Source organism: Lagenorhynchus albirostris, chromosome 17 (assembly GCF_949774975.1).
Source record: "Lagenorhynchus albirostris chromosome 17, mLagAlb1.1, whole genome shotgun sequence".
Taxonomy (NCBI): Eukaryota; Metazoa; Chordata; class Mammalia; order Artiodactyla; family Delphinidae; genus Lagenorhynchus; species Lagenorhynchus albirostris.
Window position 1 is genome coordinate 37,321,785 of NC_083111.1, and position 20,066 is coordinate 37,341,850.

Sequence of the window (20,066 nt, forward strand, 5' to 3'; positions counted from 1 at the left end):
TACCCTGAGAAAACCATAATTCAAAAAGAGTCATGTACCAAAATGTTCATTTCAGCTCTATTTACAATAGCTAGGAGATGGAAGCAACCTAAGTGTCCATCATCAGATGAATGGATAAAGAAGATGTTGCACATATATACAATGGAATATTGCTCAGCCATAAAAAGAAACAAAATTGAGCTATTTATAGTGAGGTGGATGGACCTAGAGTCTACTATACAGAGTGAAGTAAGTCAGAAAGAGAAAAACAAATACCGTATGCTAACACATATATATGGAATCTAAGGGAAAAAAAAAAAGGTCATGAGGAACCTAGGGGTAAGACAGGAATAAAGACACAGACCTACTACAGAATAGACTTGAGGATATGAGAAGGGGGAGGGGTAAGCTGTGACAACGTGAGAGAGTGGCATGGACATATATACACTACCAAACATAAAATAGATAGCTAGTGGGAAGCAGCTGCATGGCAGAGGGAGATCAACTTGGTGCTTTGTGACCACCTAGAGGGGTGGGATAGGGAGGGTGGGAGGGAGGGAGACGGAAGAGGGAAGAGATATGGGAACATATGTATATGTATAACTGATTCACTTTGTTATAATGCAGAAACTAACATACCATTGTAAAGCAATTATACTCCAATAAAGATGTTAAAAAAACACACAAAATACTAAAAATAGAGTTACCATATAAGTCAGCAATCCCACTCCTGGGCATATATCCAGAGAAAACCATAGTTCACAAAGATACATGTGCCCCAATATTCATTGCAGTGTTTACAATAGCCAAGACATGCAAGCCACCTAAAAGTCCATATATAGAGGAAAAGATAAAGAAGATGTGGTACACATGTACAATGGAATATCACTCAGCCATTAAAAAAAATGAAATAGTGCCATTTGCCTCAACATGGATATACCTGGAGATTATCATACTAAGTGTAGTAAGTCTCACAGAGAAAGACAAGTATCATATGATACAACTTATATGTGGAATCTTAAAAAAATGATACAAATGAACTTATTTACAAAACAGAAACATACAGATTAGAGAATGAACTTATGGTTATCAGTGGGGAAGGTAGAGGGGGAGGCATAGATTGGGAGTTTGGGACTGACTTATACACACTGCTATATTTAAAATTGATAACCAACAGGGACCTACTGTATAGCATAGGGAATGCTGCTTAATATTCTGTAATAACCTAAATGGGAAATGAATTTTAAAAAGAATAGATACATGCATATGTATAACTGAATCAGTTTGCTGTACATCTGAAACTAACAACATTGTTAATCAACTATACTCTAATATAAAATAAAAATTTAAAAAATATAAACAGAATGAACATGAAAAAAATATGTTGAGTGAATGAATAAATGATAACTACAAATCCCCTTAATATGATATAGCTAAGTATTGATAGTGAGAAAAGAGGAGTGTGAGTTCTTCCATCATTCTGCTTATTCAGGGTAACATCTACTCCTATTTACAGATTTATTGTTACTATTACTATGTTAGACCAAATCTTTTATTCATTCAACAGTGTTTATTGAGTGCCTGCTGTCTGCCAGACACTATTCTAGGAGTTGAGAATCCATCAGTGAAAAAAAAAATGTATTAAGAATGTCCAAATCAGATAAAAACACATTATATAAGTAGTGGTGTGTATATATGAATGTGTTTGTGTGTGTAAATGTACATGAAGTGCTTCAGAAAAGTCTCCTCTGTAAAGAAAATTGTAAAAAATAATATATGTATATGTTGGATAGGCATTTTCATTCTTTGAAATATCTCAAAATGCATTTGTTTATATATACTGATATTTTTCATTTTATGTCAAGTTATATTAAATGGCCAGTTTAAAGAATTACTAATATTATAGTCTCAAACTGAGCTAAACTCCTATTTTATAAAACAGATTGGTCAGTTCTAATGAAATAGTTTACTTATTTATCTATACACATATAAACTATGATTGCTTCTCTGAGGTCTGGGAAATGAATGCTGATCTTCAATAGGAATTTTTATCTACTGAAGTGTAGCGTGTGATAACATACCCAAATGACTTGATTTATACTAGAAATGAGAAATGTCAATGTGTGTTTAGGAGGCCTAGACCTATATTAAATGAGCATGTGTAAATCTGTGCATGTGTGTGTGTTTGCACATGCCTGTCCCTGTCCCTATTTCTATCTCCAAATGCCACCCATCTCCTAGAAGCCATCTTTAGCTGTGATTTCTCCGTGTGGGTCCACATGATAGTCATTAGTATAACTCCTCATCAGCCTATTTTTCTATTGTTCTTCGTGCTGGTTGTAACAAGCCTCTGCCCATCCCCATCTTCTTCTGGAGCATCTTGTGAGACGTAATTTGCTCTACAAATTGTAGTTTAATTCAGACAGACAATAAAAACCCTGGGGGAGAGTTTCTCATTCCTTTCATTCTGGGGTGGCCATTTTTATTACTGCAAACACATGTTCTCGAAATACACATTACAGCAAATTTGGTATGGCTTGCGAGTTTTTCACATTTCTCTGATTTCTTATACAGGCACTGTCATGGCATACTTTTAATACCATGGATAAAACAGAAGGAATAAGCCTCTAAATGTTTTGAAACGTTTGGATGCTTGTTTTATTCTTGGCAAATCATCTGAATGATAGTCTCAATTTTATCTTTGGATCATAATAAATCATCAGAAAGCTGTGTATTTAGACCAAATTTTCTTGACATCCCTCTGACTCCATCCGCTATAGAATATATTTCTTTGAGTAGCATTTTGGATTTTTGTCCTGGGCTTTGAGTAAGGGGTAACTATGAGAAATGGAACCTGCTTCTTCACTTGCTGTAGGAGTTCTGGGAACAGTTATTATCCACAGCTTAGGCAGAGAGGAAAAATATTGTCTGCATCTCAGATAACCATGATATTGTAGTACCTGATTTTCTTTCCAAGTAGTGTGGAATACTAGAATGCTGTGAAAAGGGTAACAAGTAAAGCTATCTGACCCCCAACTATTCCTTAATGTATTTGATTACACAACCAACTTTTTCTAACTGTGTGGACAAAGGAGATTCTGGATTCTACATTACCCCGATCCCGTTCACCCAACAAGGCTCCATGTTAACTGAGTATATTTTCTTTGTTTGTTTGAAACAGTTACAGTGTTAATGATAATATTCAATATATAGAATCCATGTTAGATAGCCTGATGTACCTCATTTACACCAGGTGTGTTCCTGATCCCTGGATCAGATGGGTTCAATGAGGAAACCTACTGAGCAGAATTTTAGGAGATGCTGAGGAACATAGTCTATATAAATTCTTTTGATATGTTGTCTACATAGTATTTTAATCCAATATTTTTAGTTGTGGTCAAATTATCTTTGAGATACTAAAAAGAGAGGGCAAAGAACACCAACAAGTTGGGCTACTATAAGAATTGTCTGTATGCTAAAGTAAAAACTAGTTTTTATCACTTGAAACTAGACTTAATAAATCAGCTGTGGATGAATAGAAATGAGTTTATAAAAATCAGATTTAACATATTCGAAGAAAAGGAGGAGTTGAGACATTTTGAAGGTAAGCATTTAAGGCCTATGTGAAACCTTAAAATTATACAAGTCATACATCTTTGTAAGAGAAAATTTGGAAGATACAGATTAACACAAATATCTCCTTACACAGAGCTATTAGCTTCCAGATATATCCATTGATATTTAAAGTATGTGTGTATTTTGATTCTGAGGTTTGAAGAAGAGTGGTGGGGTTCAAGGGAGCCTATAGTCCCCTCACTTGCTCTTAATCATGAATCTGCATGTAGCTAATGAGTTTTAGCATCTCTGCCTATAAGTGTCTGGGGAGGAGCTGGAAGTGTAGTAGTGTCCTTATGTAGGAAGGAACAAACACTGAGTTTGGTGGAAGAATCAAGGGCAAAGCAATTTTCTACATGCAAATGAATTATAGCTTGCTCTATATCAGCACTGACTACCCTTCTATGCCCCACCTTTCACTTCCCACCCCTTCAGCTACTTTTGCAAAACATCACTGAGTTCATTTGGGGGCCAGATTTTAGTTTTGATATATTGTGGGTGATCCTGAATTTTGTTTGTATTTTTCCTCATTACTGTAGATCTATGCATATGTCTTTGAAAACATCAAGTCTGTGCGACTGGAAGCACTGCTCTTATCCTTGCTGAGCATCGTGGTGCTTGTTCTGGTTAAAGAGCTGAATGAACAATTTAAAAGGAAAATTAAAATTGTTCTTCCTATTGACTTAGTCTTGGTAAGTATGAATCAACATTTAGCATTCTGCCCTGCAATGTTTGCAGTTGCTGTGGGTAACCTGCAGAGGCTCACATTATTGTCTAAAGTAAGCCACAGCTAATCCTGTCTCTCATTAAAGCAGGGCTAATTTGTGTGGCTATACATTAATGTAAAGACAGGAAATATGTTGAGTCAATAATTTTAAAAAGGAGGCACACGCGTTTTCAATTTTCACAGATGCCTGTAATTTTTTTAGGTAAATAAGAAAACATGTAGCTTAAGATTTTAAATAAGGAGACATTTCTAAGGATGAGACCCAAAATATCTCTGGCATGATTTTCCTAAAGCAACAAGAAGTGATACCACATCCTATTGATATGTTATTTGTATGGTATGATGCATAGAAATATTATCAACTGACAAATGTCCGTTAATGATTGATAAATTTATTGACACTGTTTTTATTGACCCAATTTTGCTTTATTAAAGGATACTCATGATTTTCACTAGCCAGGGCTGTTTCTCTAAGATTTTTTTGTTGTTATTGTACTTGGCAAAGCAACAAATCGTACTTTGCTCCTAAGACTTATGGCATTAAAAACTACATTTTGAAATTTTAAGTGCCTCTAATGGGAACTCTTAACTAAACAAAGCATTACATTGAAATGTTAAGCCAACCACAGTCTACTAACTTACTTATTATTAATTGGTTTTAGCTTTTTAATGGTCTTTGGGTTATATACATGTATTTGACAAGTGGTGCCTAAATAATTTCACCTATTGAAATATCCCTTCATACTGTTGAAATGGTATAGTATAAGGCTAGCACATTGGCAACTGTCTCTGAGGGATATGACTTTTTTTCTGCATAACTAAGATGGATGGCTTCTCTCCATAATTAGGCCTTGTATAATTTGTAGAGATACATATAACATATGTAATCTATATAATGTGTGTGTGCTTGTATATGTGTGTGTATTTCAAATAAGCCAGACAAGTGGAGGGTACTATGGTTATTAGTAGTTTTCATGGAGACAACTGTGAAACATATTTTATTCCAAAGTCCTATAGGTATTAAGGAATGCTTATTATATCCTGGGAAGCTTGATTATATGTTTCATGAAACCAGAAATTGAAAATAACCTTGGGGAAGAAGAGTCTTAACTCTTTTTATTCAATACTGAATAAAACACTGAATAAGACAGTTGTTCATTCAATACAAAAATTGTAAGAATTATCCTTACAAAAAATAAAAGGTACTCCTTATACACTGTTGCCCCTAATATGTGTAAGACCTAAGGCAAAAATAATAATGCAGGCCCAAATACTTGAGTTATAGATCAAAATGTTAAATAAAATAGGTTCTATTTTCCTATCTTGACTAAAATACCTTAGTGATTACCTTGACTGTCAGGTTAAAATAGAGAATTCTCCTAATCCTTTGGGTTCTGCTAGAATGTGGCAGCAAGGGGAAAGCCAGTCCCTTGGCCTGCCTCTTCTCTTCCTACTTCAGCTCTATCCCATATACAGTGGGATTCATAAGTATAAATGTGGATACCCTTGCCCCACAACTGTCCCTTGGCCTTTCCTTGGGCTACACTGGAAGGATAGACCTGGGGAAGGTATTCTGGAAGTAGACTTGGAGCCATTTAGGCAGGAAATTATAGATTCCTGATGATTCAGGGTGTGGTCTAGAAAGAGGAGTCCAGGTTTGAGTTGGGTACCTCCCTTTGCCCCTACAAAACTCCCATTTTATGGGGAGAGCTACAGTAGGAGGATGACCAGATTAGAACCCTCTAAAGCACTGTCTGAAAGACCAAGTTAGTGACTTAGATTACTTAATTTTTGTGTATTAAACACCATGTATTCTTCCATTTTCAATAAGGATCCAGCATCTTGTGGCTATGGTGTATTTTCTTTTACAGCTCACAATATTTTCTGACTTGATATAAATATTTCATGAAAATTATTAGCAATTAAAATTTATTAATTGGCTTAGAAATTTTTGAATACATTAATACTTCTGATTCCAACCTAATAGCTGAACTTTTAACTACTACTATATTCTGTAGAAAATACAATTATAGCACAATATTTATAAAGTTTAAAGTATAACCTGTAGAGTTTTGCTGCCTTTAAAAAATATCCTCAAGCCTCTTTTGCTTTTTAAGTCTATTCGATGTTTTAAAAACTTCTATAAATTCAGTTAAGTATCATCACAGAGAACAGAAATACACAGGAAAAATCCCTACAAAATAATATTATTAGGCATTGTTAGATATTCCTTATTTTGCTAGTGTGATTTTGTTATATCTTTTTTCTGACCATGTATATGGTAAATTCGTACTTTAAATGGGTAATTAGTGTGTCTCTTTTAAACAAAAAAGTGTAGTATATAAATAGTTATACCAAACTGATATGATAACCATGTGAAATTTACAGCACCTATTAAATTATCAGAAGAATGAAAAAAGAATGTGAAAATGGATGGAAAACATTAAATGGCATAGCTGGTAAAAACAAATGCTGAACAGAATTCTGAATATACATTTTAAAAGTGATCATGGATATTTGCAAACACTTGGTTTCACTTATTATATATCATTATATCATATAACAGAGGGTCAGGCACCTGAGACTCCAGGGAGGTAATTTCAAAAGTATCAAGTTTGACACATTATTAACTAGGATATTTTACTTCAAGAAATAGCAAAACTCAAAATTCAAAATTATTCAAGGAGACTGTAAATCATAATTGATTACTAACCTACATTAGGAATATTGATGCAACATCTTAAACTCTTAGGTGATTGCTGCAATGGAGGGAAAACGTTCTGTGTTATAAAGCATCCCTTCATATTATAAGAGACAAGTATTTAGGTTGGATTGTGGTATCTGTACATATACAAGCATGCACGCATGCACACACACACTCCTATAGTCTGTGTTCTGCTCCTCTTCAGAATCAGACACAATTGGGAAGGATATAAGAAAAGTTGTATTATTATAATGCCATTTAATTTTTGAGACTGCAAATTAAGTGCTGTCAAATCTCAGAGGGATTTTTTGATTTTTAAAATTCTTCTTAGTGTTTAAAAATCTGTGCCACTGCTATATTACTCGAGAAAATCATGGGGCACATGAACAATGTTTACTTTTAAAAATAGTTTTAAGATGTTTGAGAAGCCAGGAATAATTTTCTTTTTCTTTTTTCAAATGGAACCACACAGATTATTGCTGCATCATTTACTTGTTATTGTACCAATATGGAAAACACATATGGATTAGAAGTAGTTGGTCATATTCCAAAAGGGTAATGTAATCTTTTTTTTTCTTTCTTTCTTTTTCTTTCTTTCCTTCTTTCTTTCTTTCTTTCTTTCTTTCTTTTTTCTTTCTTTCTTTCTTTCTTTCTTTCTTTCTTTCTTTCTTTCTTTCTTTCTTTCTTTCTTTCCTTCTTTCTTTCTTCTTTTTTTTTCTTTCTTTCTTTCGTTTTTTGATGGAGGAAGCAACTGGAGGTAGGTGGGTATGAATTTCATTTCTTTCAAAGGCTCTCTATGGGACAAAATTCCAATTAATTTCTATTTTACAATGATAGAAACAGACAGTTCACAATAAAGAAAAAAATAAATTCTTAGACTGGTTATCAATTACTTAGGAAGTTGATAACTATTTTATACAGCATCACTTCAGGTAAAAGATTTGGAAATTATATGAATATTATTTGAAAAAGAAAGCAAGACTTTGAATTTCCAAATTAGAGTCATGCTCTAGGATATAGTCTTCCCTATTCCACTCACATATTCCTATGACTATTTTTATTTCACTTAAAACATAGTAAAAATACACAAGCATCATCTGAAATAGCAAACCTATAGGAATGAGTGGTGTACAATCGTGAAAGAGAGGGTGGAAGTGGAGACGAGGGCATGTTTCCCACCTGTCTTAAAGCCTTCCTCAGGACACTAAGAGGAAGATTAACAAGAAGAAGAAGTGTTCACCCTAAAAAGACAAAATGTTGTTCCAAATACAGCCTGAAAGAAAATAAAGTCATCTTAGGGGAGAAAGAGGATGTCTCTTTTAATGGGCTGTATTATACACAAATATTTATAAATTTGGGACAAAGTTAGAGTTGCTGAGTCCTCTATATTTTTATTTTCCAGTCCCAAAGTTTGGCTTCTAACTGCATTAAAATGGAGGGACAGTAGAAAAATTCTCATAGATTAAAAAGATAATTTAAAAAAATCCTGTCTTTAGCCTTTATGCTAAAGATATAGGCTAATAGTGATTATTGGAATCAATTTGTGTTTTCTAAAGGGTTCTCTACTTTTCACCTTCAAATTTAGTTTATTGTTTTTTTCTCTAGCTTAGTTTATCATTATTAATAATTAGGCAAGCTCAAATTTTTATGAAACAAAAGTTCTTATAGTTTGAAATGGTAGCACTTTTATGTATCATATATCTTAGGGCTTGTAATGGTACAAATCAATTTGACTTGGGGATAAACTTGAGGGAGTGGGTAAAAAAAAATATGCCTCTCCTCCATCCAGTCTAATTCTTCTTTATTTTGAGTAACCTTTCCAGACCCATCTTCTTAAAGAATCATAGGAAAAACATGGCATTAATAAGAAATGGAGCTGAGGTTGAATTCATTTTGTGATTTAGATACATTTCTCAAAATGTTTTCTCCTCTATACATTGCATTAGTGGTACTTGGTCTGGAGATTGTGGGGAGAATTAAATAAAACTGCTAACATGAAAGTGCTGAGCATTCAATTTACATGCTCAGTATTAAATCAGCATGAATTAATTTACCTTTTTCTTCTACTTTTGCCCCAGAGGGTTTTTTTTAAAGAGGGGAAGTAAGTGTCACAAAGCATCATCAGGGATAAATAAACAATAACACTGGGCTCAAGTGGTTTTCCAAAAGACAATGACTGTGTATTAGTTGGAAGAAATATTTTAAACAGTTATTTAAAACTGAGAAACAGCTAACTGTGGTCCTGTATTTTGCAACAGAGTGTAACTGGACACTTTATAGATATTTTTCTTAACATGTGATACATAGAGTCAAAAAACAAAATTCAACTGAGTACATTTAGAGGTCTTATTGACTTTGTTCAACAATTCCTTAATTGAGCAGCAACCCATCTAGCAAATCGAAAGGAGCCCTGAAGAGCTGTACAAAATGAAAGGCTTTTATAGTCAGAAGGGGAAGAGCAGAAAAAGGAAGTTTCTAACAAAGAGTGGATTGTTTCAGGCAAGGTCACTTTCCTATGTGGGACAGAAGGGCAAATTACCTCGCTAGTGCTGACCAGGTAATTCTAAATTGACTGGCTAAGGTTACATTCCTGGGAAAGGCTGAAACTGCAGTTAAATTAGGTAGTTTGCTTAAATTCTTAGTTTGCTTAAATGGGGCTTAGCACAAGTGACTCCATTGTGGGCCTGTTGTCTCTTTTTTAACAATAGTTAAGTGTACTGTGAAAGAATCATGTTAAAAAACATAATTAAGATTATAAACTCAATGGAAAATTTAAGGATTAGCTCAAGAATCGTAGCTCACAGTAAACTAATGTTTGCATACAGCACTGCAGTATTCAAGGCAGGAAATACAGTTTCTAATGCCAGCCAAATAAAAGTTTAGGAAGATTCAATGAAAGAATGCTCCAGATTTGTTTTTGTTCTGATACAGGAAATTTTTGTTGAGTCAAATTTTCTGTACTATAATCTGAATTCTCTGGGAGTGAATGCCAGTTAGACGCATGGAGCTGTCCTTGTGGTGTTCTTTGTGATTTTGCTTTTCTGCTAAATAATGTTGAAAACAAAAGGCTTCTAAGGGTAAGATTGCTTGGTTTTCTCAGTGATATTTCATATATTCTATGTAAACTTCAGAGTCATTGCCATAGTTGAATTCACTGCAAGTTGTTACAGAAATAACATGAAAGTTGATGAGTTCAATATGGTCTTTCTTTCAACAGAATTCCTCCACCTAGAGCTCCCCCAATGAACATCCTCTCTGCAGTAATCACTGAAGCTTTTGGAGTGGCACTTGTAGGCTATGTGGCCTCACTGGCTCTTGCTCAAGGATCTGCCAAAAAATTCAAATATTCAGTTGATGACAACCAGGTGGAGTACACCCCAACCCCTCTCCACACCTCTCCATAGCTATTGTATCACTGTACGGTGTACTCCCAGATCCTGAAAATGTTGAACTTATGAAAAATACAACTTTCCTAAGTGTATAACACAAATGGGTAGAAGAAAACAAAAGAAAATATCTAAGTCATTCATAGAAAGGTGAAAATCTGACTTTCGTGGATTGGTTATGGTACACTCTGGTTTTTAGAGAGGGGCATCTTGATGATTTGGTTTTAGGAGAGAATCTAAATATATTTATCATTGCATGCTGACTTAAAAATTTTGGATTTCAAAATACAAAGAACACTAATATTACTCTTCTTAGTAAAAAACTAAAGGTTGCAAGGGTCTATTCTTAGAATACCAAAGGATGAAGATTTTATTGAGCATGTTTCTGAATCTACCTCTGCTAGTGTCTTGTCTCAAGCCCTGTGGCCCTACATTTCTGCACAGGCCTGCAGAGATAGCTATGGAATAGTGGTTAGAATGCCAAAGTACCTATATCTAAATCTCACTCTGAAATTGTTTCTGTGCCCCAGTTTTGTCATCTGTAAAAAAGCAGATTTATTCATTCAACAGATGTGTATTGAACCCTACTATTTACCAGGTACTGGCCTAGGAACAAGGGATACAATGGTACATAATGCAGACCATGTCTTTCCTCATCTCAAAACCTCCCAGTGGCTTCCCATAGTACTCAGATTAAAAGCCTATTACCAAGGCTTACAAGGCCATACTTGACCTTGTCACCATCCCCTTTCCTCTATGATCTCATATTTCTTTTATAGTTCTAGCCACACTTACTGCCTTGTTTTTCCTTGAGTTCACTAGTCATGTTTCTAGCTCAGGACATTTGTACTTGCTGTCCCCGTTTCCAGGAATTTTGTACCCTCAAGTAGCTGCATGCCTCCTTTATTCAAATGTTCCCTTCTCAGGGAGTCCTTCCTTGGTAAGCTAAAATCCTAAATTCCAAAATTTTCCACTCCCTTCTCTGCTTTACTTTCCATATTCATCTTGTTTATTGTCAGCATTTCCTCATTAGAACTCCAGTCTGTGAGGGCAGGGATTTTTGTCCGTATTATTTACTGGCAACAGCAGAAGCAGGAAAACATTAGGAGGCTTTTGCAATAATCCAAATGACACTTGATGACTTGGACCAGGATGTATCAGTGAAGGAGATGAGAAAGGGACAAATTCTGCATTGGATGTGGACACCATTTGGGAAAAGGAGTAGTCAAGACTATCTCTAAAGCTTTTGGCCCAAGCAACTGGAGCTTGAGACAGGGAAGGATGTGGGAGAACCAGGGTGGGAATATATAGAGCATAGACTGATTAGGTAAGTTTGAGATACCTGTTAACCATCCAAATGAAAATGCTGAGTGGCTATGTCAGTCTGAAATTCAGAAGAGTGGTCTAGGCTAGAGATATAAATTTGGGGGCTGTCAACATGTATTTGGGTAGCTAAGATTAGAGAGGGAAGTGGTCCAATACCTGTGATTGGTTAGATGAGAAGGAACCACAAAGGAGACTGAGAAGTGGTGGCCAGGGAGGTAGGAGAAAACCAGGAGGGTGAGAGGTCCTAGAAGGAGCCTTTAAGGAGGAGGAAGTGAGCGACTGTGTCAAATGCTAATTTTAGGCCAGGTAGGGTAGGAATTAACCATTGGATTTAGCACTGTGGAAGTCATTGGTGGAGTGGTGGGAACAAAACCTTGATTCTAATGTCCTGAAAGAGGAGAAATTGGCAACCGATACAATAAATACCGTGTACTTCCCTATAAGGTTGTTATTGTTATAAGGATTAAACAATGAAGTGCTTAGAACAGTTTCTGGCTCATTGTAAGCACTCAGTAAATGTTAGCTCTTCTTAAAATAATGGTTAAATTATGACCAGTGGAGAGAACATAAATAGAATACAGAATAAGTTTCATTCCATGACAAGTTTTACCTGTGGTCTCTAAAAGTTGATTGTGATTAGGAAATGATATATTCTCCTATTATCATTCCTGTAGGAACTTTTGGCCCATGGCCTCAGCAATGTGATTCCTTCATTTTTCTTCTGCATACCAAGTGCTGCTGCCATGGGAAGGACCGCTGTCCTATATAGCACGGGAGCAAAGACACAGGTAACTTTATTTTCAGCAGGGACAAAAGAACTGATGAGCTTTTACTCTCCTTGGAGAGTGGGAAGAATGAGCTTCTCTCTAAAATCCTGAGAATATTTTTACGTCTTCAATTTCTTAAAACTAGTATCAAGGAATTCTATCTCTTCTCTTTCTTAGGAAAGATCCTTAAGAAGCTGAATGATTCAACGAGCAGACAAAAAAATCCTGTATTAATGGCAGCTTTATTGTTGTCAATCTTTGAACAAATGCTCCCTCTAGTGGTGTCTCTGATTGTACTTTTTGCTAATCTAACCAGTCAATTTGAAATTTTAAAATTTTTGTTCACTTCCTTTAAATAAAATGAAAACAACTGTATGAAAAATCAGTCCTTGACAATGACATTCCTGTCTATAGAGATGTACATGTATGTAAATGAATAATACGATGTCTGTGCACATTTCGGTTTAAAGAAACAATTATGTATTTTTAGGAACTCAAATCAATTTGACATTTGAGAACCTTTTATATACTAGTTATTATGCTTGGTACTGATAAGATGTCGATGGTAGTAATAAAGATGTTTCTGTGATGATGATGATGGTGGTGGTGTTGGTGGAAGCATATATCAAGTTATATGCATGTCATACATTTTATATAAATGAACTCATTTAATCTTTTAGGTACCTCTATGAAGGAGATGTAATTATTATGCTAGGATTCCACATGAGAAAGTTGAGGAAAAGAGGGTTAAACTAACTTGTCCAAGTCACAGAGCTTGTAAGTGGTAGAGCTGGGATTTGAACCCAGATAGATCTACTCCAAATCTTGCATTCTTAACTACTGTTCTATACAAGAAAATTCATGTATATGTTAATTTAATAAATTAACATTAACAGCTAACCATTATAAAACAATTCACACTTATTTTAAATTGGAGTTGAATGAGAATTTATAAAACATTTTATGTGATAATTTAAACCTTTATTAGGAGTTTACCTTATATTAAGTCCTTTTCAGGGGTTGTAGAAGAGTAAATTTGAAAAGGATATGGTTCTTGACATTGGGGGCAAGTGGCCAGAGAAAGACGGGTAAATGAACATTAAAATATTGCGTAAAATTAACGAATAAAATTTGATGAACGTACCATGGAGCAGAGGGGAAGCAGCAACAAATTCTGAATCTATGATAATTTGACATATTATTGCCACAACTCATCATCAAAGATGTGTAATTCTCATTCAACATTGTTTTACATGACAATTTGATTTTTACAAAGTTCGTGATTTAAAGCATAAGTTCATCATGTGTATTGGCATAAACATTTTTGCAAACTCTCACATACTTGTAACCTAAATTTGAATGTTTAATACATAGTATACTCAAGTATCATTCCTTACTCTGGAGACTCTTCTATCTATAAAATTCTAGGATTCTATAGTGGTTTCCACCTAGTTTCTTACAAGGATGAGTGTGTTAGATTTCCTCTCATCATTTCTGCATGGTATTCTATTCATCAGACTTCAGAAGAAACAAAAGGTACCTAACAAAACACTAGTTCAGGGAAACAAAGCTTGGCAGCACAGTATTTTCATGCTGATCTGCTTGTTGAGATTGTCGCTAATCTGCTCAACAATTCCCATTAAATTGCACAGAGAAGGAATCTGATTTACTGTGCATACCCAAATCGAGGATGCTTTCCCATGGTAGTCATTTTGGCATTAAAACTATTAAGTTTACGTGGAGATAACTGACATGATTTGAAGAAGGCACTGGGTGAGCCAAGTCTTAAAAGTTTTGTTCTAAATAGGCTGTGAAACCAGTTTTCTATGTGACAGCACTTCACAAAGCAATCCCTTAAATAGCTCTGTCTCTCCTAGGTACTAGACTTATACCCAGTAAGTTAATCTAGAAGAATTAAAACGCTTCCACTTTTAGGCTAATAATAGCCAATCAAAATAGCAGTGGGAACCACCTTGCATTTGTCAATTATTTCACCAACTGACTCTTTCTTGTTCAGAAACACTATTAGTATTTCTGTAGAAAGATATCTTTTAAAATACAAATATGATCTTGTTACTTCCTCCTAGAGCCCATAAAAGGTTTTACGTAGGTCTTAGAATTCAAACCTTTATGTTACCAAAACTGAGTGCTTTTGAAGCTAGCAGAAGTTGGTTCACGTAGTTTAAGGAAAGAGGCCATCTCCATAACATAAAAGTGCAAGGGTGGCTTCCCTGGTGGCACAGTGGTTGAGAGTCCACCTGCCGATGCAGGGGACACGGGTTCGTGCCCCGGTCTGGGAAGACCCCACATGCCATGGAGCGGCTGGGCCCGTGAGCCATGGCCGCTGAGCCTGCGCGTCCGCAGCCTATGTTCCACAACGGGAGAGGCCACAGCAGTGAGAGGCCCGCGTACCGCACAAAAAAAAAAAAAAAAAGAATTAATGAAAAATGAAAGTATCTGATAATTATAAAACTAGTCAATTTTGCTGATACTTTTACCAAGTCCAAGCTTGCTCTGCTCACCGCACGACAGGCCAATAAATTGGGAGACGAGGTGTTGAGGCAAGGAATAGCGACTTTATTCAGAAAGATTGGCGTCTGAGAAGATGGCAGACTAATGGAAATATTCAATTTCTCAGATCTTCCTCTTGGTCTGGAATTTGGCCAGTATTTGGGAGACATTTCATGACCAAATTTTGTCCCACAGCACTGGGAGGCTCATCCCAGATCAGGCAAAAATTCTTGTTGATATGCCACTCCAGGTGCTAATTTCTGGATTAGGCCTTGTTGATAATTAAAGATTCTCTGAATCCTCTGTCTTTCTAGTCTATTGTGATCCAAGAAATGTTTTCCCTTATTGCTTCTTCCCATACTTAGAATCATACTATTACAATTATTATATGAGTCATAAATGTGATCTATTTCCTCAGGATGTTTAGCCATCATCAATTTTGTTGGAGGCTTGATTACACACTGTAAGAGACAGCAATCTTATAAAATAGACAGGATATAAGTAATGCAGGTAGTAACATTGACAAAGTCATAGTGCAGCAGGAAGACACAAAGCATAAACAATTTGGAAACAAAGAATAAGCAAAAGCAATGCTTAATATAACTGGTTGTAATCCAGTTACAATAAACCATCAAGTCCACAGGAGAGCCAGCTGGAGAAGCCAAATTCAGGCAGGATCAGGTAGAGAGAAAAAGATAAATGTTTCATCTTTGTTTACAAGGGTATACTTCATCAACTTGTTGTAGGTCATAACATAAGAGAAAAGGTTTTTCTGGAAAACAAAGGTTAAGGCTAGTATATTTCCCAAAGTCATATAGTTATAAATCATATTCATCAGTTCATTCAGTCCCATGTAATTAATTCCTGTTGATCTGGATGAAGTAATCAGTTCATCCAGATTTGTCATTTGTTACTCAGTCTAGTGGTATTATCTAAAGGCTATCAGAAACATATTTGTTAAAAAAAGTTCCTTTTTATGAGCCTTCTTGAAGATGTAGCAGTTTTGCAAATCATCACCTAAGCTGCCTATGAATGACAAAAGTCTTAAAATGGCAAGGATAAAGATGTGATTAGAATTCTTCTTGGCAAAGAAGCTTATCCAAGTTGTTGTGACATACAGCATTTTAAGATAACAACTATAAGTATAGTATTATACCAGAACATATGCAAATTTCAGAAACTTTGTGTAAATTTTAGAAAATCTATTTTAATAACATTTATTCATACCATATAATCTGAGGAGGCTTATTGCTCATTTGACAATGCTTTCTATGTAATTTAGCATACCAACCAATTCTAGTCAGTTTAATATATATATAAATATATATATATAAAAAAATATTTATTTTCCTCTGAGGTGCCTTAGGGTCACAGTTCCCTAGCCCCCCAAAAAGGAAGAAAATCCCAATGAACGCTTTGCTGCAGGCAAAACCAATGCAGTAGGGAAGTATACCCTGGTGTTGTTACATAAAAGTCCTGTTATCAAATCAGTCTCTCGGGGTCACTGTTCCTCAGCCACAAAAAAGGAAGATTCCGAACCAATACCCCATCAGTCCGAAAGGGAAGAACCCCCAACCAATGCCCCATCGAAGATAAAGCTGAATGAATGACCAAGGCTAGTTCAAAAGGGAAAATCCCAATCAACGCTCCACCACAGGTGAAACCTATGCAATAAGGAAGACTCTCTGGGGCCCTCTGAAGCATCCCAAAGCTAGCTGAAGTCAAAAGAAATTTAATTAGAATTTGATAGGAAATTCATCCAAAATATCAAAAAGTTTTTTCTTAAAAAGCATTTGGTCAGATAGAATATTTAAGAACAAAAACAGCTCAATTAAGGGCAAGATAGTTCGCACAATATGTTATCAAAAGCAGCATTCTAAGTAAACTTGTTCTCTTAGCAGAGAGGAGCCAAGTCTGGTCCTGCACCGGTCTACTTTTAATAACAAAATCCATTTACCCAATTAAGTTTAATATAATCTCAGTCTGACCATGCATAAAACTCCTTTTTACTCAAAACATATGTCCCACTTTCCTATTATATAGTGAAAGATTTTATTTTTAGTAGCTTTAATTACATATTTAAATTAGAGTCCCCAACTCTTAAAAACCTTAATTTTTAGTGAAAACCAAGTGGCAAGTAATAGTTACCAAAATCTGGAGACACTATTTTAGATAATTTTCAGAACATAATTATTCCTATAGCATTTACCTGAAAGCTCTTATCTCATTTACATTTAAAGTTTCATCCTATCAAGTTATTTTCCTTGCAACAGATGTAATAAGGTCTTATTTCATTCCTAGGTACAATAAAGTATTATGCCTAATATTAATGACTCTAAAAACATGTCTATATTAATTAGATCAACAAGCTTAAGCCACCTTATACCAGATATCAGTTTAATGTTGAATACTTTCTAGATCACATGAGCCCAAAATTCCTTCTGGCCAGTTTTATATTCCTGAGTATTTATATAAGTGCTTAATTTTTTTTAAAGAGCAAAACTAAACAGACAAATCACACAAAGAAACATACACACACTCACAAAAGAGAAAAAAACAAAAAAGGAAGAGAGCAACCAAACCAATAAACAAACTCAGAAATGAAAAAAACCACTAAAAACTAAATTAAGATAAACATAAAACCAAAAATAAGTCAAACACAGAAATTAAACCCCAAGTCCACAGTTGTCCCCAACGTCCACAGTCTCAATTTTGGGAACACTTGTTGTCTATTCAGGAATGCCACAGATGCAGGGTTTACCAAGCCAATTGTGGGGATGTAATCTGCTACTCCTGAGGCTGCACAGAGGGATTTCCCTTTCTCTTCTTTTGTCGCGCAGCTCCTGCAGTTCAGCTTTGGTTTTGGCCCTGCCTCTGCATGTAGGCTGCCCTCAGGTGTCTCTTCCCCACCCAGACAAGACAAGGTTAAAACAGAGGCTGATTAGGGCTCTCTTGCTCACTCAGGCCGAGGAGAGGGAGGGGTACGCTAGTCACAATTGTGATGTGGGGAATGCCTGCGGTGGCAGAGGCCGGTGTAAAGTAGCAACAGCCTGAGGTGTGCTATGTGTTCTCCCAGGGAAGTTGGCCCTGGATCATGGTGCCCTGGCAGTGGTGTGCTGACAGGCTCCCAGGAAGGTGTGGGTAGTGACCTGCACTTGCACACAGGACTCTTGGTGGCAGCGGCGGCAACAGTAGCAGTCCGTGCCTGCCTTTGGGTCTGAGATGATAGCCGTGGCTTGCGCCCATCTCTCAAGCTCACTTAGGTGGTGCTCTGACGTCTGTGGGCACACAGAGCAGGAACACCCTCTCCTTGCGCACCCCAAAACAATGGCCTCTTGCCTCTCCAGCAGGTCCAGACTTTTTGCCAGACTCGCTCCTGGCTAGCTGTGGTGTACTAGCCCCTTTCAGGCTGTCTTCACGCAGCCAACACCAATCCTCTCCCTGGGGTCTGGCCTGCAAAGCCCAAGCCTCAGCCCCAGCCCCCTCCCACTGGTTGGCACCGATCCTCTGTGTGGGAATCTCTCCACTTTGCCCTCCACACCCTGTTGTGCTCTCCTCTGACACCCTGAAGCTCCCCCTCCCCGGCCAGTGAAGGGGCTTCCTAGTGTGTGGAAACTTTTCCTGCTTCACAGCTTCCTCCCAGAGGTGCAGGTCCCATCCTGGTTCCTTTGTCTCTCTTTTTTTTTTTTTTCTTTTGCCATACCCAGGTAAGTGAGGATATTCTCTTCTTTTTGGAAGTTTGAGGACTTCTGCCAGCGTTCAGTAGGTGTTCTATAGGAGTTGTTCCACATGTAGATGTATTTTTGATGTATTTGTGGGGAGGAAGGTGATCTCCACATCTTAATCCTCCACCATCTTTGAAAGTCCTCCTCATGCCATTGTCTTTTGATATGAAGTGCACCTTAGCGGTTGGTGTCTTTTTCTTTCCACATAAACATGGATATACTGAGTCACACGGGTATCTGAATGAATCCTTTAATCTGCCTTCTGACAACTAGCTCTCTCCAGTCTAGTGGAGTTACAGGCATAATATTTTGTTATTTAAAAATTATTATCATGTAAAATCACCAGTTACTCCTAAATAATCAGTCTAGTGACAGTTTTGTGTACTATAACTTCTTTTATGGACAATCTTTAGTTCTCTAATGACTTATTTCCCACAGAAGGACTTTTCCCCCTTTATATGCTGGGGAGTGATGTAGATGAGCTCCACTAAATATGGAAGGAGCTTGTATCAAGCTTCTTTCATTTAGTTTAATGGTTTTGAGTTTCATCCATGCTGTTGCATGTATCAATAGTCTGTTCTTTTTTATTGTTGAGTAGTATTCTATTGTATGGATGTCCCAAAACTTATCTATTCACCAATTGGTGGACAATTCAGTTATTTACAGTTTTTGGTATTTATGAATAAAACTGCTATAAATATTTACATGTAAGTATTTTCATAGGTGTATGTTTTCCTTTCTCTTAGGTATTTCTGGGTCATACATAACTCCATAAGAAGCTGCCAAACTGGTTTTGAAGTGGCTGTACCATATTGAATTACCACTAGTAGTGTCTGAGAACTCTAGTTGCTCTGAGTCCTTGCCAGCCCTTGCTATTGATTATTTGTTTATATATTTATTTTTAGCCACTCTAATAGGCTTTATTTCCTTTGATTTTTCCATAAAGATATTTTAGGTATCGTTTTGGTCCTGTGAAAGCCCTCTTTCCTCTTGTTAGGCTGATAGTTTGGCTAAATGTTTCTATTAAGACATGAGCATTTGCTTATGTGAAATTTGTTCTCCATTAAGTGGAGCATAGCTAGGAGTGAGCTGTTTTGAATTACCTTTTGTCAGCAAGTTGAGTTGGTTAGAACACAATACTAATGACTTTTCAGGATTAATAAAATTAAGTCTGTTTCACTGCAGAGACTGCTTCCTTAATCCCATATAACTGTTTCATATTAACAAAGGACTCCAACAAAGAGAGTAAAGGCTTCTGTGGAAATTTGTCATCAGCACAGAAAAACCCTAAGCTGCATATTCAGTTATTACCCAAACAACTAGGAA

The 20,066-nt window shown here is 36.2% G+C and overlaps 1 protein-coding gene across 1 annotated transcript in view; it reads left to right on the forward strand.

The window, feature by feature from the left end:
• The window catches only part of SLC26A7 (solute carrier family 26 member 7), a 179,788-nt gene that overhangs the window by 105,411 nt on the left and 54,311 nt on the right, over positions 1–20,066 (forward strand). Inside the window, exons 5-8 of the mRNA XM_060127623.1 lie at positions 4,134–4,286; positions 7,498–7,580; positions 10,243–10,390; positions 12,412–12,525. Of these exons, the coding sequence (XP_059983606.1) occupies positions 4,134–4,286; positions 7,498–7,580; positions 10,243–10,390; positions 12,412–12,525 (498 nt within the window). The remainder of the gene's footprint in view (positions 1–4,133; positions 4,287–7,497; positions 7,581–10,242; positions 10,391–12,411; positions 12,526–20,066) is intronic.